We start from the raw sequence: 18,534 nt of genomic DNA, 5'->3' as shown, positions 1-18,534 counted from the left end.
TGGGGTGTTTGTGTTTTTTTTTTTTTGTATACAGAGCAATTTGCCAGATTGCAAAGTTAATTTTTTAAACAAAGTTTAAGGCTGAGGCAGAATGATTTCAGTAACCTGGGGTGACCTCTGAGGTTGCACTCACATATGCAGTAGCTCCGAGTCACCCCCAAATTGTAAAAAAAAAATAGGGACCCCCAGGTTTTTTTGTTTGTTTCTCACATAAATGTGCACATAAGAAAATCCTGCTGCCAATTAAAGTTTGTGAGAAAGAAAGGTCTGTAGTGAAAATGAGCATCTGCAAGTTCAGGCCTCCGACATCTACACTTGCGCCATTAGTAAAACCACGTCATGTTGAGAAATTTTCTCTTTGGAAGAAAATGAATGAAATCTGCAGATGTTCACAGAACAAAACCCGACGCTCGTCAGTCAGAACATGGTGAACGGAAAAAGAGGTTTTCCGTTCAGCGACAGAAACGATCATTGCTGATTCGCAGCGCACGAGAGTGAATTACAACCCACAGCTAGTCCCTTGGCGCGGCTCGGATCAAAAGGAAGAGCAAAGAGAGCAAAAAGGCAAAAAATATAATTCATGTCATTCTGCTCCTTGAATGTTTAATTACCAAAAAAAAAACATTACAGTAGCAATAGTAGTAGTCATAATAATTAAATTGAGGGTTCAGGTACTTCAGGGTGGGTGCTAGACTCTCCATTTTGGCATGATCATTACTAGATGCTCTGGTATTGATCTCTCTTTACAACTATGTGTAAGTTGCCGTGGCACATATAGAAGCAAATCAGACTCGAAAAAGTAGGTGAGATATATATGGGCACTGTAAAGTAAGTGCAGAGGTTTAGGGGTGAATCATGGTTTGCTTCTTGCTCCTTAAAATCTCCACCCTCGTTCTTTGCACGTTGCCAACTCTCACATAAATGAAGAACACTTCTTTTAATTAATTTTTGATTAAATTTCCCTCCTGATCAGCCACTGCCGATGCACTGTGGCTGGGGTGAGGCAGAAATAAGCTGGGTTTCTACAGCTTATCCCTCCTTGTGTCTGGCCATCTTGTTCTCCAGGGTTCAAACCCCATTGGGGTGGCCAGAGTGCGCCCCGGGTCCAGGGTTTCCCCTGGTGGGGTGGCTGGTGGAGGAGCCCCCACAGTGAAGGGTGTCGGGGGCTCTGCCGCAGGTTGGGCTTTGTGGGGCGGCCAAGGTGGTGAGGCCTGAGCCTGCCGGCTACCATGGCAGCACTTACCGCCTTCTCCCCTTTCCCGCTGTTTTTTGGGGCTGTATGAAGACGTGAACTGTAGTTTGGAACTGCTGCAGGAGAGGGCAGTCATGAATTAGCCATAACCCCGTGGGGAGGTAGTGCTTTTTGGGGTGAATCTTCAAGGTTTTGCTGTTCCTCCTGCCGGCAGCCTTCACCCCGGCCTGCTGGACGGTTTTGGAGCATGGCGAACATACTACACACAGCAAGGGGTGCCTTTGGGGCTGATGGTTGTTCATAAACAGTCACTTCTTACTCCAAATTCAAAGTGTTCTACTCTTGAAAAGATCTAGGAATGGGATTTGAATTTCCCTTGCGAGTTGTGTGTGCAAATAGCCAGTCGTCTGATGAAGCTGCCCTTTCCGTCCGCCTTCTGACACCCTCCCAGGAACTTCAAAATTATTTAAAACTACTTAAAAACGATTTGCAAAGTATTTCCTGGGCAATTTATTTGAGATTATGTAACATTTTAAATCTTGACTTCTTTAGAGCGGAATGTTTAACGCTAATTTCTTTAACATTGTTCTCTGGTAACTCAACAGATCCCTATAGTGAAGGGAAACGGTCTTTCTCCATAAGCTGTTATTTTAGGAGTTTCCAGTAGTTGGTGCATGAGGCTCAAGTAAATCAATTCCGGATGATTTTAGCATGCCCTGCATGCTTTGCAATAAATGGCTTTTTGGCTTTTGTCTTGCCCACCTAATTCACATATTATTGCTTATTCATAACGTTTTCCTTTCGGTCGTGAAATGCAGAAGATGCCAAACTCTGTGTGGAAGCATCTCACCGTTGAATCTGTGCTTACTCTTTCAGTGCTGAAGATATAGTCGTGAAAGTGCCAGGCAGCCAACTAACAACAGAGTATTTGGAAGAAAATGGCTTTGCAGAGCCCATCCTCGTCCCAAAGAAGGACGGCCTGGGTTTGTCCGTACCCGCACCCACCTTCTACGTCAGCGATGTTGAAAACTACGTTGGTGGGTATCTGGCAAGCAGGTGGCATTGTACTGTTTGGAGCTCACCTGCTTTTAAAAAATATATATTATTTGTATAAAAAAAAGTAAAATATATTGTAAAATATTGTCTATGTCTTGAGCTGTGCTGACTTCAGTATTTGTTATGTAGTGGCAACTTGTAATTAGCAATTAATTCACTCTTGTTTCTTGTACCAACTTGTGTGTCCTCCAATGAGCCCGAGCCATACTGCATTGTGCTCCATAGCGCTGCGTGACAATGAGCGATCATGGTAGTATCAAAAAATTGTTTCTTCAGGCCAGGTCTTAATTGATTACTGCCATCTCGCTTTGTATTGAAGGAATTACTAGAGTGAGACTCCTGCTCTGCAAAGGGAGTACATTTTAAAACACTGCTGTCAGTGAGAGCTATTTTCATTGCTGCCGGTCGTTTGGATTCATTTTGGCATCCTCCTGTCTCTACCCTGAGCAGGGTAGTGTACTGCATCTTCTCACAAGTCATCACATCATCCCACCTTGGAAGACACACCTTGGCCAGGAGCTGTGGAAGTGCTCTGAAGTCGCTTGTCCCGGCATCCTTCTTCCTTTAGCATGTGTGATCTTGCCTCTTGTCCTCTCTCGCTCTGTCCCTCCTCTGTGTCACTTTCTGTCCGATTCTCTCTCCTTCCAATCTTCTGGCAAGGCATCGGCCTTTTGGAGCCATGACTCCAGCTCCAGCGTATCTGTCTGCGTTTCATGGTCCCTTTATCTCCTTACGTAGTCTGCTAACCACCCCCTCCTCCTGCACTCTCCTTCCCAGGCTGTTGACCTCTTCCCAAACTGGAGGGTGCTATTGCCAGCCACGGGGCTTCTTGACTGTATCTATTGCTTTTGCAGGGATTGTGTGCGGTGAGATAACTATGAATAAAGGAGAATTCAAGACCCCTGATTTTATTGTTCTCTCTCTCCTGTTGCTTCTACGGGAAACATATTTTCCTTGCCCATCTGTTACACTTAGCAGATTTTCTTGTATGGCCTAGGTGATCCTTACGCATCTGCTGGCTTTCTCTCAGCCTGTAGCTGAAATAATCTACCCTACCGACAACACAGTTAGTTGAAAAGCTGAGGGGAAGAACACGGCTTGTTTAATCTGGAGCTGGCACCAGATTTGAAAGTGGACGGAACAAATACGCCCTAGTGTAACCTCCGTGGGGTTAGTTCGCTTGAACGGGATTTCCCAGGCAGGGATTTATCTCGCTGTTTTGTAGGTTATTACATTGGACCTAGAATGTCTTTTAGAAACAATCTGAAGTAAGCAGCGGAGGACAAAGCACCACAACCGAGACTGCCAAATACATCATTACTGTTCTGGCGTCTCATGAAAAAACAAATTGATTTTTTTTTTCCTCTCCTAATGTGAAAAAAAGCTATGAATGAAACACTGGAAGGGGAAAAATAAGGCCAATTAAAACTGGAGGGAAGAAAGACTGGAGAGATGCTTTCCTTGCAGAAAGGATAAGAGAGTGTGCTTAGACATGGGCCCTCTTTGAAGCTCTGACTTTCTCCATGTGGTCTCTGGTGTGCCCAGTGTTAAATTCCACTAATTGACTAATACTGTTAGTATTAACACTGGAGATTTATATCCAACAAGGTCTGTTAGAGGAAATGTGTAAGTACTAGAAGCTTATTCTCTGTACTCTAATACAGAGGGGATTGATACTTCATAGGTGTAATTTTGGGTAAAATAACAAAAAGTCAATTGTTTTGGTGGCAAACCTGAAATATCATGTTAAAAAAATGGGAATATCGCTGCAAAACTCCTCCTCAGTTATAGATTTCATAAGCAAAAATTTAAAATAGAGCATAGGAGAACTTACAATTTTGAGAAATCAGTTTGACAAGATATCCTGTACAGTATTGCACTCTGTCTCCAGTCGTGAGACTTTTACTGCGTGGTGGGTAGGGCTTACTCTGGGGATATGCAGGTATTTGCATATGCTTTCCACCACGCAAATAAAATCCATAATGAAATGAATAGACTCAAAATATCATTAATCCTTTAAGATAAAAACTACAGAAATAATTACGTCAGGGGCATGAATACAAACCCACCATTTTACACATACATGTTTTGTGTATATACATGTCTTTTGTACATATATGTATATGTGTATACGTGTATAAACAACAGGGAAGATACAAAGGCTGAGAAGATAAGAACATCAAAAGACGGAGATGTTCCTTGAAATGTTGATGGGCCCCCAAGCGTAGAAAATGGGGCGAGTCAGGCTGCCTTCAATCTTTCTTTGTCATTGAATTAATTTTTAGGACCAGAGAGGAGTGTTGATGTCACTGATGTCACCAAACAGAAAGACTGCAAGATGAAGCTCAAGGAATTTGTGGATTACTACTACAGTACAAACAGGAAAAGGGTCCTCAACGTGACCAACCTGGAGTTCTCTGACACGAGGTGAGAGTCCAGCCCGCGGCACTGCGCAGTGGCCGGGACACATGGCAAGGGCAGTTTGGACAGCCTCTGCCTTCTCCGCTGCTTCCCTCGTTAGGAGGTACTGCTTTAACCATGGGGTAGCACCTTCTTGTTGCTCTGGCTCTCCACTCCATCCTCCGCATGCAGCCAGTTCAGGCAAAGCATAGAAAAGAAAGTGCTATTTGCTATACGAGGAGAATGGTACCTAGCGAACTAAATGGGCTAGTGTTTGTCCAGGTAATTCACACCCGCGCATCGTTGGCAGGCACGTGCCGTCAGCCTTCGCATACCAGAACAGAACATCTTGGCACCTTTCTGTTCTGTTTTAACTCTAGTAGTATAGATATAGTTAATTCCTTGCAACTAGATAGTAGTGTTTTGTAACTAGAGCATAACTTGATGCTCCAGGAGCAAATTTGCTACCCTGTCCTGGTGGTGAATGCTAATGTAGTATGTTCCTGGTATGCTCAGAGGTACTTTGATATAGCCGGACACATACTGGTGAGACAAAGACAGGAGGACAGACAGGACCACAGAGGTATGATAAAACTGTATGTGGGAGAACACGGCCATAAGGGCTCTTATTTTTTAATATTCTCTGTTATTTTCTGGTGAGATGGGAATCCCAATGGAAATAAGGCAGCGACAGCCCTTCCTCCAGCTTAAGGTGATCTAGAATCACGGTGATCTCCAAGCGTCCTCGGAGTATTCTTTTTTAAAACGGGTTGTGCAGCGGTGAGCATCCTACTTGTATAGCACAGGTCTGAGTGCATTGTATACTGCTTAGTGAAATCCTCCGTTTAAAGTAGCGGAGAGTAAGTAAATAGATGAGCTGTGGCTCTAGAGGTGGTGTCGCATGTCACTGGATGTCCGTGAATGAGGGTAAGTTTGAAATTTCTATAATTTTGTAATCCTATACCACGCATTATAGCTGTAGTTTCAGTGCTTTGGCGAGTTAACCCATAGTCTGTATGACAGCAGTTCAGAACTAGAGCGACACTGACTTCTCGATGGGAAGTTGGGGGCCGTGACTGTGCGGAGTAGCTCTGAATTTGAGGCTGAGGGGCTTTAGTGATGCAGCGAGGCAGAGGTAACAGTGCCGGCTGTGTGGGCGTCACCCATCCTCAACGACAGGGAGCCTACTATTCTCATGTTTTTTCTGTTTCAGATATGGGGTAATTAGCCGATGTGAATGCCTAAGCGTTCAAGTTACTGCTTTGTGCTTTATATAGCTGTATTCATCACCTGAGCTCTGCTTCTATTCCAGAAGTAGGCAGATGCAGTTATAATCTGTGGAACTTCATGCAACCGTGCAGATCATTTCTACAGTTCTTGCAGTCCTTCTAGAAGGGAAGTGTCAGAGAAGGAAGAGAGTCCTTTATATACAAACGCTACGCAGAAGATGATGAGCGTCAACATAAAAATAAAGAAAGGCTGTTTTGGGGAGCATTCCATTTTAGCAAGAAGACTTAATGTAGCCTTAAAAAAGAAGGCTGATGAATAATTACAAGCTCTTTTTTTTTTTTTTAAAGCCATTACCTTTAGCCCTGTAGTTAGTGTTTTAGTAGCGCACACCCATTTCTGCAGAAAGCATCTCTAGTAATTACAGGCTTCAAAGATTACCAGTATCTTCAGTTGAGATTTTCTTAGCTTTCTGCCATTATCCCAGAATAACGGGAGGTCTTTTGTTCTGCAGGACTGCTGGAGCTGTCACTCATACGCTGCTAATTTAGACATTAACTAGCAAATATTTTATTTCTTAACATAGACAGTGACACTTTAATTGAATGCACTGCTCCATCTTTCCCTGCCATTTTAAAGGGAGCTATTGTTATCAGGTGTTTGACAGTGAGCATAAATGACACATGGGAGCATTTAATTTTAGTTTGAAGTGCAGATACGCTTAGTGACCTGATATTTTAGAGTCTCCAATAGTGAACCTCCACCCCCTGCAAATATTAGTCCAAATTTTGGATGATTTAAATATAAAATTCAGCACTTCTAATACGTGTTTATCATGCCACTACTGTGATATATAGTATCTATAGTATCTTAGCTGTGATATATAGTATCTATGATATATTTATTATAGATACACTACATAAATTATATAAATAAATATATGCAATATGAATATATGCTGAATGTAAGTAAATATATTCATCTGTATAAATTATATAAATGAATATTATATATATTTTATATTATATATATTTTATATTATATATATTTTATTTTAAATTTTTTTTTATTTTATTTTAAATATATGCATGTTGTCAACCCAAATTAGACTTCTTCCTTTCTCTGAGCTTTTAATGTAATTTAGTCAGTCTAAATAAAAAGTTCACTGTGATTGTCAGCATCAGATCAAGACTTATTTAGTGGTTAAGTATTAATGTTATTGTTATTAGGATTTTTAATACTAAGCTTAACTTGCAGATTTTTAAGATTTATGTAAGAGAGCACACATTTCACGTTCTCTTCTGAAGGGGGCTGGAGAAGCAGCTGTTCTAACAGCACTGTTGATAACTGAGCCCACGTAGCAAGAGGCAGGGGCTGGAAAAATACAAACAGCATATACTTGATCATAAATACTGCTCCTGGAATAAGTCAACAGATCGTTGCTAAGTCATCATCCTTAAAAAGTCTTAAATTTCTGTCTGTAACCAGTTTTCACAATTTTTCCGCATGCAGAGCGGTTCCACTGGCACACAAGGAGCTGCTCCAGATTGCCACGCAAGTGTTAGTGTCACGCTCCGCTGCTTCTTCTGTTAGGGTCCTTTTGTAAGGCTCTTTTTTAAAAAGATGCATGTTTGTTTTCAATTCTCTCTGTAAAGGATGTCCAGTTTTGTAGAGCCTCCAGATATAGTTAAGAAATTGTCCTGGGTGGAAAACTATTGGCCTGATGATGCTCTTCTAGCTAAACCAAAAGTGACCAAGTACTGCCTGATCTGCGTGAAGGACAGCTACACGGATTTCCACATAGATTCCGGAGGAGCTTCTGCATGGTACCATGTGCTGAAGGTGAGGGGTCATGTTTTGGTGGTGTATCTGGCAATGAACTACATTTTACATGCAAAGACCATCCTAAAATTCTCTCAAAAATTCAGGTCTCGAGTGTTTTTTTTCCCCGCTGTCCTGTTGTAGCTGTAAGAAGTACTCAGACCCTTAACTGCTGTAAGCGGGTACGCTCTCAGCGGTGCCAGGGCCTACGGAGCGAGGAAGCCACTTGGAGTGTGAAAGTTGTCCGTGTGTTTTCACTGTATTTGGATTTTAATATTTGTTTAATGCCTTCTGCACATACGTCACCTAAGACCTGAAAGATATTACGTCCTGCTTCTGCAGGATAATGGAATCTGGCACTGTAAACTCTTTGCAACATCAGTCCCACAAATCTGAGCAAATGTGATCAGCTAGTGATTTATTTATTTCAGCCGTTCTTTACAAAGCCGACGAGTAAATTTTATTTCAATAGTGTTAAAATATATAATGCTATATATTTCTATAGATGAATATTTGTGTGTGTGCACGTGCATGTGCATGAATCTGTGCCAGTGCAGCAGTGCTTGCTTTGGCTGCTTGTTGCTAATTTTATATTTTCTAATTCAGGGAGAAAAGATATTTTATCTCATCAAACCAGCCTCTGCAAATATTTCTCTTTATGAACGCTGGCAATCGGCGGCAAACCACAGTGAGATGTTTTTTGCAGACCAAGTAGATAAATGTTACAAATGCACAGTTAAACAAGGACAGACGCTCTTCATTCCATCAGGTGAGCAGGCTGTTGCAGGTGAGGTTTCCTGCTGGTTTTAGAGCTGCTGAAATAGCACGTCCAAAATACTAGAGGGATGTGATTGACCACTTTCTCTGACAAAGTATGAAGTCTAATTCTCAGTAGAAGTATAATTTCATATGTTTATAAAAAAAAAAAAAATCAGAACTTTTCCTGCTTTCTATCAATATTTTAGCACCCTTTTAAGAATACAGCGAGTAGGCAGAGTGTTCCACTCTTGGTCTAGCTGAGTTGCGGTAATTCATGAGTTCTCTCTCTGTATCCAACCATGACGTAGGTGCTTTTTGTCATCTAACAGAGAATTCACGTTGAATTCCTCACTGACCATGACTCCCCACAAAAACCTTCTTATGGTCGTTGATTCCCTGTGACACTAAAGAACTACAGGTGCCTGCACAAGTGTGAGTGTGCATTTCTGGTTTCACATGAGGCTGAAGACCTGGTGTCACAGATTTTTATGGGTTACTTCATAGATTTGGGCTTTTGTTGCCGTTTAGGCATGGTGGATTTTGTTTTACTCGGTTCCTGGAAGGATCTTCATAAGGATAAGGATTTGATCAGCACATTGTGCAGAGTTTTAACTGAATACAATTCTACTCCTGCCCCTGTCCATCACCTTCCTCTCACCATGAACAATTCTTTCCTCATTTGCATTGCTGTTTCCAGCACTCCCTGTTACCTGTTGAAACTGTAATCTCTTTGGGACAGGGATTTTCTCTCCCTCTAAGTGCCTTTAAATGATGCACTGCCCACTCGCTGCACAGTCTGAGTTGATGCTTCCAGGCAGCGTGAGTAACAGCACTGGTACTTGTGTTTTGGAGGCAGCATCCAGTAGTGCCATTTCTCTGTGTGTGAGTGTAATCCCTGCACAGAATGTTTACACACTTGAATTTTACTTTGACTGTAAAAAGTGGAAAGTAGATACTTCTTTCATGACCATATGTGGAACAGATGGTGGAATAAACACCGAGCAATTTATAGCGATTCAGTAATTTAAGTAGATTTTTGTATGAAAATAAGTGTTTGGAAAACACCTGTTCCTGGCACTACAATAAAGTTAGTGTCAGGAGCTGTCACAGATTTTTATGGTGATGAGAAAACGGGTACTATTATGTAGCTGCTGCTGCTGCTTTTCACGGTAACAAGAAAGTAATGTGAGCAATATGTCCCCTTTCGCTGGCTGCCACTCTTGAAGGTAGTCCTGGGACTGGGAGTCGGAGGTGCATAGCACCTTCCTAGGCTGGACCTTTATCGAGCAAAACAAACGAGGGGCCAGATGCAACTTTGTTCAAAGCTTATGCGGTTCTGGTTGCTGACTTGGACTGAAGAGCTGTATTGGTACCTAGGAGGTAAGTTGCTAAGCGAAATGTAAACAGCGCATTGTGAATAAAGTCTCTGTTCCTGTGATTCCAGTTTTTATCCTTGGGACTCTTCTCTTTTAGGTTGGATTTATGCAACTCTAACACCTGTAGACTGCCTGGCCTTTGCAGGACATTTTCTACACAGTCTGAGTGTTGAAATGCAGATGAGGTAATGTGTCTTTAAAATCTGAAGTTAGGTAGAGGCTCAGTTTTGAATAAATTAGCCATCTTCTCTTCTGTTAATTAGCCTACATTTGCAGTGATGTTGATGTAGTTCTAATGGGCAATTTTGGAAAGTGTACCCACGTTTGTCCCCTTCAACCGTGTTCTCCCGTGCTGAGTTATTCCAAGCTGTCTTTGCACCTATTGCACAGCGCGTGGAAGGATATGCGAGTGCTTGGGTTGATGTGGCCAAGTCCTGAAGGAAGAACTGTTAAAACCCGTCAGTTTTCCCCTAGAACATGCCATTTTCCTTCTGGATAAGCTCCCATCTGCTCAGCTGGGTTCTTTGCCCAGTGTAAGACAATACAAGTAGTTCTTTACTGATGCTGGACAAATAACGCAATAAAACTATCTTACATCTCTCTCGCAGAGTTTCTTACTAGTGTTATTTTTGTGTTTTGCTTTTGGTCTGATGCCAGAACGTGTGGTAACAGCACAATGAAATGAAGCACTGCAAAATGAACCTCGGGCATTTATGAGCAGCGCTTGTCACTATGCGACACTTGTGACCTGCTATGCTTTAAGTTCATGTGGCTTTGTCTTGCAGGGCATATGAAGTAGAAAGACGATTGAAAATCGTCAGTCTGACCCAGTTTCCAAACTTCGAAACTGCATGTTGGTATATGGGAAAGCATCTACTAGAGACGTTCAAAGGTAAAACTGCGTTTCTTTGTCTGCCTTAATTGCTTAGCTTTAGGGGCCTGAAAATAGTTACTCTTAATTTCTGCTGACGTGTCACGTAGAAGATGGACAGGTGGCCAAAAGCAGTCTTGTTGGTATTTGAAAACTACTTTTAACGTACCAACGGAACGTGCTGGTCTGATCCAGCTCTCCCCTTAATATCCTGCCATCTTGCTCTAGGAAGGACCTCAACCGTCCCTCTTACCTGTGCCTAAGGGAAGGTTTCATCTTCTTTATAACGTGTATTTAAGTTGTCTGAGAGGCAAATAACATGGAACATTTTTTTTTTAGTTTTTGGTTGCCTGTCAAGTCTGGATTCATTCCCTGTGTTAACCTAATGAACTACACGCTCTGTCAGCCCGAGGCGTAGAGTAGCGCTTCCTTCTCCCATCCTTCTGCCGATCCCGGTAGAAGTGTGTGGGCAGGTCGTGTATACACAGGGCTACAGGAACATCAGCAATGTGACCAGCAGGAACACTGAGAATTAAAGCAAATTTTTCTGTGAAATTCAAAATCTTCCAGATCAGATTCCTTCAGATTTGATGTATGTTCTTTACAGATTTGGTCTCACTTTGCTCTTCGCCTCTATTTCGCTTATTACAGAGCGTGGCTAGAGACACCCACCAGATCCTTTTGTAAAAAGAAAAATGTGTCTAATTGATAAGCAAGGTCCCTCTGAGTGTCACCTGGAAGGGGCCCCTTGTGCCTGACTGAACAAAAACTGGAATGAGGGGAAAAGTTTAGGCCAGCTTGTACTCGTGTGGAAGTGAAATGCTTTGCCCAGTATAACCTTTGTTTCCACATACTGGTATTTGCTTTTTCAGTCAGAATAAAAGAACCGCTGACGGTACCTTTTTTATTCCCACAGCCTAGGATGTATGAACGTGGAAGCTAGCTTGAGTATGGGACCAAGAAAGGAACCGGAAGGATTGCCAGTGTAGACATAACTTACAGGAGCACAGTGTAGGAAGGCTGAGTTGGATTTATGACACAGTAAATATACTCCTTATTACCATCAAGTTACAATAGGGATTCATTTGTGGTGACCGACTTTCAGAGAGTCAACTTTCACAATTGAACTTTTTCAAATTAAAGATTTTATGTAAACTAACTTTAGCTAGCAGTGTTTGAATGGCATTGGTTTTTTTCCTCTACTTAGGTTTGCATAAAGCTGGGCAACAACCTCCTGCTCATTTACTCCAAGGAGCAAAAATTCTCAATGGTGCTTTCAGGTCATGGACTAAAAAACAGGTAGGAGAAGCAGCCTCTTCTGATGTTGTGTGTTCCTCAGGTTTATCACTCACTGGAACAGAGAGCAAATGCTCGAATGAATAATGTCTCCATAGCAAACCAGCTAATTCTAAAATCCCAAAGAGAAGGGACAGGGGGAACAGGGAAGGAGGGTGATAGCCGGAATTCCATAGTGCCACACGAGGGGTGAGCGGGAAAAAAGGTACCACCAGAGCTTTAAAAAAGTCATCGAATCATAGAATGGTTTGGGTTGGAAGGGACCTTAAAGATCATCCAGTTCCAACACCCCTGCCGTGGGCAGGGACACCTCCCATCAGACCAGGTGAGTCAATTCTGCACACAGCCAAAAGGATACTGTGAATGTTCTCCCTGGCTCTGAGCGTTTTCATGTGCTAAATCAATTAAGCGGAGGTTGTGTCTGCGAGCAAGGCCTAGAACAACGCCTGCATTTTTCTGTGCGCAAGGTGCCCAGTTCCTGCAAATCAACACGTTAATTGAGCCAGGAAATACATATTGGCTGGAGAGAAGGCTTAAAGGGATTTGCAGCCTGAATTTCCTGCTGCAGTCATTTCAAAAGTGTTACTCTTGCGTGCGTTGCTCCGAAAGTTTTGGGGAATTAGCTGCAGGAGACAGGCCGTTCAATCCCCATGAACAGGGGAACCAGCAGCTTTAGGACTTTCGGATATTTTAAGAAGGGATGAGCAGCTGCGTACACAACCTTGCATACGCAGTTAGGTCAGTTAGGTGGCTGTCCCAGATTTAAATGCAGTCAGGGACTTGGCTGCTCCCTACTGCAAAAAGCCAGTGCTTGAGCCGGAATTCGGAACTGCTCCCTGGTTTCCTGTAGAAGGACTGGCTGATGTGGAAGCTCTCTTCTCCTGGTCACCCTGTTTATTTTTCCACTTGCCATGCAGATGAGGAGTAGTGAGTCAAAGGAAGTGAGACTGTGTTGGTATTTAGGTAAAGTTGAACTTTGAATATTATAACGTGACACGTGAATGCGAATGTTGTTAGTCCTTGGGAAGGGGAGCTCCCAAACTGCTCTGCTGACAAGGTATATGCTTGTTGCACTCACTGAAGACAGCAGCCTAAGACAATCTCTCCTTGATGTAGAAAAATAATTTCTCACAGAATCTCCTATAAGGGGGTGAGCAAAGTGATGTTACAGTTGTGAAAATCTGAAAAAAGACTCTTGACTTCGTTGTTCTCACAGGACAACTATTTACAATAACATCCAGAAGGGAAAAAAAAGCATATTTTTTCCTTATTTGGACTACTGATGCAGTCAGTATTGATTTTAGTACATAGGAGGAATATTGATGTTTCACTTAACGAGTGTGGTTTTTTTATATTTTGGCAAAAAAACCTGCACAGAAACAGCAGTCTGGCTTTGTTCTGTTTTAGGCTTTAGCAGAGCATGAAGATGAGCTACCAGAAAACTTCAAACCAGCACAACTTATCAAGGACCTTGCCAAAGAAATAAGATTAAGTGAGGTTTGTGCTCTTTTCATCATATTAACTGTATTGTGGGTCTTTTAAAAATCTAGGTTATAAAATGGATGAATCTTTTTTACCCTCTTTCTTCATTAAAAGAATGCATGTGAGGTTGCACAGTAGGGGGACTGCTCAAGGCTCTTGTCTGTGGTCTGTCGCTGCATATTCTGGGCTCCTGTTCGCTTTCTTCTCGGCTTTACGGTGTGTCTGCCTGTCCTACATCCTTCCTCCACCTTCTCCTAGCTGGGCTGGCTACACTCCCCTCTCCATCCGTGTTTTCTCTTTCACTTCAGCTACTCCCTACCCCAAAATATGATAGAGCTCAAAGACGGCTGTTGCCATCCCTCTGATCGTGCTCCCTGTTTAGTATCTCCTTTTCCTTCTGTTCGTCAGTCTTGTCTATAACATTGTCTGAGCTTAGGACTATATTGTTCCGTACATTGTCCCAATAGAAAGCCGTGCTCTTGGCTGGCTTCTAGGCAGAGTTACTGTAGGAAATGCGGTAATAATTATACACTACCAGCCACCCCCCAAAAAATCAACCCCAAAACCCCAAAAAAAGGAGGTTTCATGGAGATCCATCCATTAAGTTTGATATTGTGGAGATGTGTGACAGTGCAAGGTGACAATAGCTAGTTCGGTTGTTTCAAGAAGACACTGTCTTGCATTCCACCCCTTTTCTAACTATATCCATAGACCTCAAAATTGAAATCTATCTTGTCCTTTTATCCTCTTTGATGTAGTATATAGGTTTTCTGATTGTCAGAATAGCAACTTAAGCAGAAAATAATTTCTTTTTGATTAGTCAGACCGTGTTAATTTTAATTGGGCAGCTATTTTACTGCTTATTTTTCCTGAGGGCATGGAACGTGATTCTGCTACATTTATCACATCTGAATTAAATGGAAATGGGTTGTGCTCAAGCTGATTAGCATTTTAAACAAAAGACCATTCATTTTATACATTTGTTTGTGTGGGCATTTAACGGTCCTACCTGATGATACAACCTGGTGAGAGCTATGCTCCTTACAAAGCCACTGGAGTTTCTCCAGGCCAAACTCGCACTGGTGCAATGGAGGGGGTGGGAATTAGTGGTGAGCAGAGCATTGCTGTGGCATGCAATGTGGTCTTCATTCCCTGGCCAGCCTGACCTGTCAATGTCCTTTTATTGAAGGGGGGATCTCTGGGATTCGTTTCCCCAAGGAAGGGAGGGTGCCGGGTAACATCTAATGTGAGACAGGTGGGTCTTGAATGCCTTCCCATTTTGTGCTAAACTGCAGAATGCTTCGAAAGCCAGCAAAGCAGACACGAGTGCCAACACAAATGCTGAGGAGATCTGTCCTGTGGAGAAGGAGGAGGCACCATCACCCGTCCAAGTGACGCCTCCGCCCCCACCCGTAGAGAAGCTCCCTAAAAAAAAGACTCCCAAAACTGTGAAAACCCCCAAACAGCTCAAGCCATCCAAACCCCCCAAACCTCCCAAGCCACCCAAACCCCCTAAGCCTCCCAAAACACCGAAAGTTAAGGGAGAAGGAAAAAAGAAAGGAAAGAAGGCAAAAGAGAGTCCACCGCCAGCCATCCCGAATCTCGACTTGCTGGAGGCGCACACAAAGGAGGCTTTGACAAAGATCGAGACGCCAAAGAAGGGGAAGGTGGGTCATATTTTAACCTCTCCCTGTTCCTCTCGCTTTACTAGGAGTAAAATCAACACCTTAGGTCTCGTGAAAAGAAATAATTTAAGCAACACGGTGTAAAAACCTGTCTCCACTGAGGTAAATGAAAGTTTTGTTAATGCTCGCTTATCGCCCTTTTCTTACCTGACTTTTTCCTCAATTTTTATTTGACTGTTTGCTTGGTTATTCATTTGATATGGAGCCTTCAAGAAACCTATTGCTTCAAGCCCGGTCTGGCAAACCACTGCCAGTTCCCTGCCCTAACTGAGGCGAGATGCAAATTAAAAATGGCTTCTTTTTTTTTTGCCGCTTGAACTATTATATTCTCATTTCAAGTGTTATTAGCACTCTTGTGTGCATTTCCGTAATCGGTTATGGACGATGAAGGAACTCATTTCTCAAGCATCTTGTCTGCTTGAGATTGTGCTCTAGAATGAGTGAATGAAGGTAAAACAATAGTTTGCTTCTATTTTTGTCCATGTAGGACAAGTTTCATTTTGATGTCCTTTAATTCGACGTGAGTTTTGCTGCTGACTTCAGTAGGGGCCAGGATATCATTGAGGCACCGACAGAGTAACGTACCATATGGTGTTTGTTAAGAAGGACCCATAAGTCTTTTCCAGAATGCTTCTGAACTTCCTAGTAGTTTATATGAAGTTTGCGAAATCTGTCCACGGAGCAACAGGCAGGGAGTTTAGTATTTTTACTGTAATCTTTTATGTTGGTATATCCAGGAGAAATACAGCAAGTCATCTGCGTTCTCTGAAGCATCAATATTTCATGGAATCTCATATTTGGGTTTCAAAAAGAATGAATCGGAAGAGGAGTTTTCAAAAATCTATCACGTTATATTTCCGATAAAAAATGTGTTTCTCTAACATGCCAGCACTTCATCCTCATTAAGAGTACATGCTCACTTTTTCCCCAGGCTGCAAAGAATGTTTTAAGTGTTCCCAATAAGGAAACTCCTAGTAAGCAGAATGAGGTGGAGAAATTTGAAGTTCGAGAGCAAAATAAAAACAAAACAGAAGCCAAATGGAAATACAAGGTAATGTCTTCTGTTAAATTCCGCTGCTGGTTCTGCCACGTAGTGATAAGTCAAGGGTGGAGAAATGTTCATAATTCTACCTAAGCAGAGGGCACAAGGCACCATTTTTCAGCTGCCAGAGAAAAAATTTGCAGCAGAAAATAATGAAGTGATCACTGATAAAGGAAGGGGGGCAGATGCTTCAAAAGCATGTTCCAAATTGTCCATCCTCAACTATGTTGAAGCCAGTGGGACCACTCTTAGTAGTGAGATTTTTCTCTTTTGTGATTCTCACTTTAACATACTTGGACTACTTTAAGTCTGGAGTAGTTCCAGAGAAATCAAGAACTAATGATGGCATAAAAGTAGAGTTAATGAAATTTCCATTATGCCACGGGAATTAAAAGCTTACCTTCCTGGAGGGCTAACACAGGGTGGGTAAAATTTGTTCATAGAATAATACGTTTTTTTTCTCCAGGTACCTTTTAAAGCAAGGTGATGCTAGCCTTTGTCACAGAAATAGCTGTCTGAACTTTGCCTGCTTTGTGAAGCTCTAATGACAAAAGTGCATACAAATTCCCCAAACCAAAACAGAAGTACATGCTTTTTCATGTGGGGAAAGTACAAAGAATCATGAATCATTAACATTAGAGACATCTAAATCTTTTGTGCTAAAAAATTCACAGTTAATGTGATTAGATCAATATGTACCAATTAATTCCACAGCCAGCACAGCCTAAGAAAGTATTAAGGGGATGCTTCAAAAATAATCAAAGGCTTCCTTTGCACTGAATCACTTTGATATCACATTATTAAATTCATAATTTGAGCTCTTCTGAAGGTGTGAAAGAGGCAAGCGGAGCCTGGGAATAAAATACACTTGTATTTGTGAGGTTTCAGGCGCCGTGCTAGATTAGGTCCTGAGCCACATGGGCACGACGCCGATGAGCAGCATGCTTAGCCTGTGCTCTGCTTCACGAAATGTGTGTTTATATTTTACATCAGTCTGCACCCATTTAAGAGAGTAATATTTAAATTTGGCATTGTGTTGGGGGCGGGCATTGCTTAAACTGGTGCTGAAGTGCTTCTTGAAAGGGGACAAGTCCTCAACTAAAGCCCATGTAGTCTAAGGAAGAGTATAAACCGCTATTCTTTACCACATTTGGGGGAACATATTTTTCTCTGCATATAGAGCAATGGATTCTCTGAGGTTACATAGGACTCTGAAATATCAACAACTCACTCAACTAATGTTATTTTTTTGGTTTGGGTCTTTTGCCTTTCAGAACAGTAAACCTGATTCACTTCTAAAAATGGAAGAGGAACACAAATCGGAAAAGACACCTTTATCGGGAAATAAGGACAACAAATTTACATTCTCTTTCTCCAATAAGAAGTTGCTTGGGTAAGTAAAAAATATGACAATACACATCAGTTTAAAAAAGCAGATTAAAAAGCTGTGTCATTATTTATGGGATTTTATATGAGGCGGTGAAAATCTGCCTTTCTGGTCAATGTAGAAAATACACTTAAGCAAAAAATCCTTTGCTCTAGAACTTGATTTTACCTAGAAGCCAGCAGTGTTGGCCAGAAGAGCAGTGACCTATCTTTGAGGCTGGTAGTTTGCTTGAGAATAGTGTCTCCAGTATTCAGGCAGTATGTTGTGTTTTGGCACTTACTTAGTGTTTTTTGTGCTGACCCTACTCAGGGTACGTTTTTAAGAAACTGGTAAATGAACTCTGCATCCCAAAGTTCCATGCTGCGTGTGCATTATGCGTATCATGATATACCTCAAGACAGCTTTAAATAATATAGTGCACATGTGAGGCCAGCCAAGGCTACTCTAGTTGTCATCGTATTTTGAGATATGAATTGTAGGTACAGAAACGTGTTTGTAAAATTATTTGAAATGCTGTGGCACTTCTAAAAGTATTCAAGTTGAGTGAGATTTCTATATAAAGATACTCATTGTCGTCTTCTCTGTCAATTCACAAAATGTTTTCCAATCAGAGTATTGTTACTGATATGCAATTTTTATTTTTTTTTTTCAGTTCAAAGGGAGTCAAAACCCAGCTGAATACCAGTGTGTTTGGGTCACTGCAGAATTTTAAAGAAGATAAAGCAAAACCTGTACGAGACGAATATGAGTATGTCTCAGATGATGGTGAACTAAAAATTGATGAGTTTCCAATCAGAAGGAAGAAAAACACTACAAAAAGAGAACTGCCTTGTAAGAATATTTCCTGTTTTGTCTGTAGCTGCACAACAAAGTCTTATGTGTTGATTGTCCAAAACTAGTCCTTTTAAAATCTGCGTGACTTAAAATAAAGCAAGCTATG

General features: G+C 41.8%; 1 protein-coding gene across 2 annotated transcripts in view; it reads left to right on the top strand.

Moving 5' to 3' along the window:
- Positions 1 to 18,534, top strand: part of PHF2 (PHD finger protein 2) — a 91,055-nt gene that overhangs the window by 52,567 nt on the left and 19,954 nt on the right. For both annotated transcript variants that reach the window (XM_082487785.1, XM_082487784.1), the window contains 12 exons: positions 2,069 to 2,229; positions 4,534 to 4,675; positions 7,531 to 7,717; positions 8,303 to 8,465; positions 9,929 to 10,016; positions 10,617 to 10,723; positions 11,910 to 12,001; positions 13,406 to 13,495; positions 14,776 to 15,147; positions 16,097 to 16,216; positions 17,482 to 17,600; positions 18,247 to 18,425. In XM_082487785.1, the coding sequence (XP_082343911.1) occupies positions 2,069 to 2,229; positions 4,534 to 4,675; positions 7,531 to 7,717; positions 8,303 to 8,465; positions 9,929 to 10,016; positions 10,617 to 10,723; positions 11,910 to 12,001; positions 13,406 to 13,495; positions 14,776 to 15,147; positions 16,097 to 16,216; positions 17,482 to 17,600; positions 18,247 to 18,425 (1,820 nt within the window). The remainder of the gene's footprint in view (positions 1 to 2,068; positions 2,230 to 4,533; positions 4,676 to 7,530; positions 7,718 to 8,302; positions 8,466 to 9,928; positions 10,017 to 10,616; positions 10,724 to 11,909; positions 12,002 to 13,405; positions 13,496 to 14,775; positions 15,148 to 16,096; positions 16,217 to 17,481; positions 17,601 to 18,246; positions 18,426 to 18,534) is intronic.

This window comes from Vanellus vanellus (assembly GCF_965231255.1).
Source record: "Vanellus vanellus genome assembly, chromosome: 9".
NCBI classification, from domain to species: Eukaryota; Metazoa; Chordata; class Aves; order Charadriiformes; family Charadriidae; genus Vanellus; species Vanellus vanellus.
Note: the sequence above shows the minus strand (reverse complement) of the source record. Positions and strands in the feature narration are given on the sequence as shown.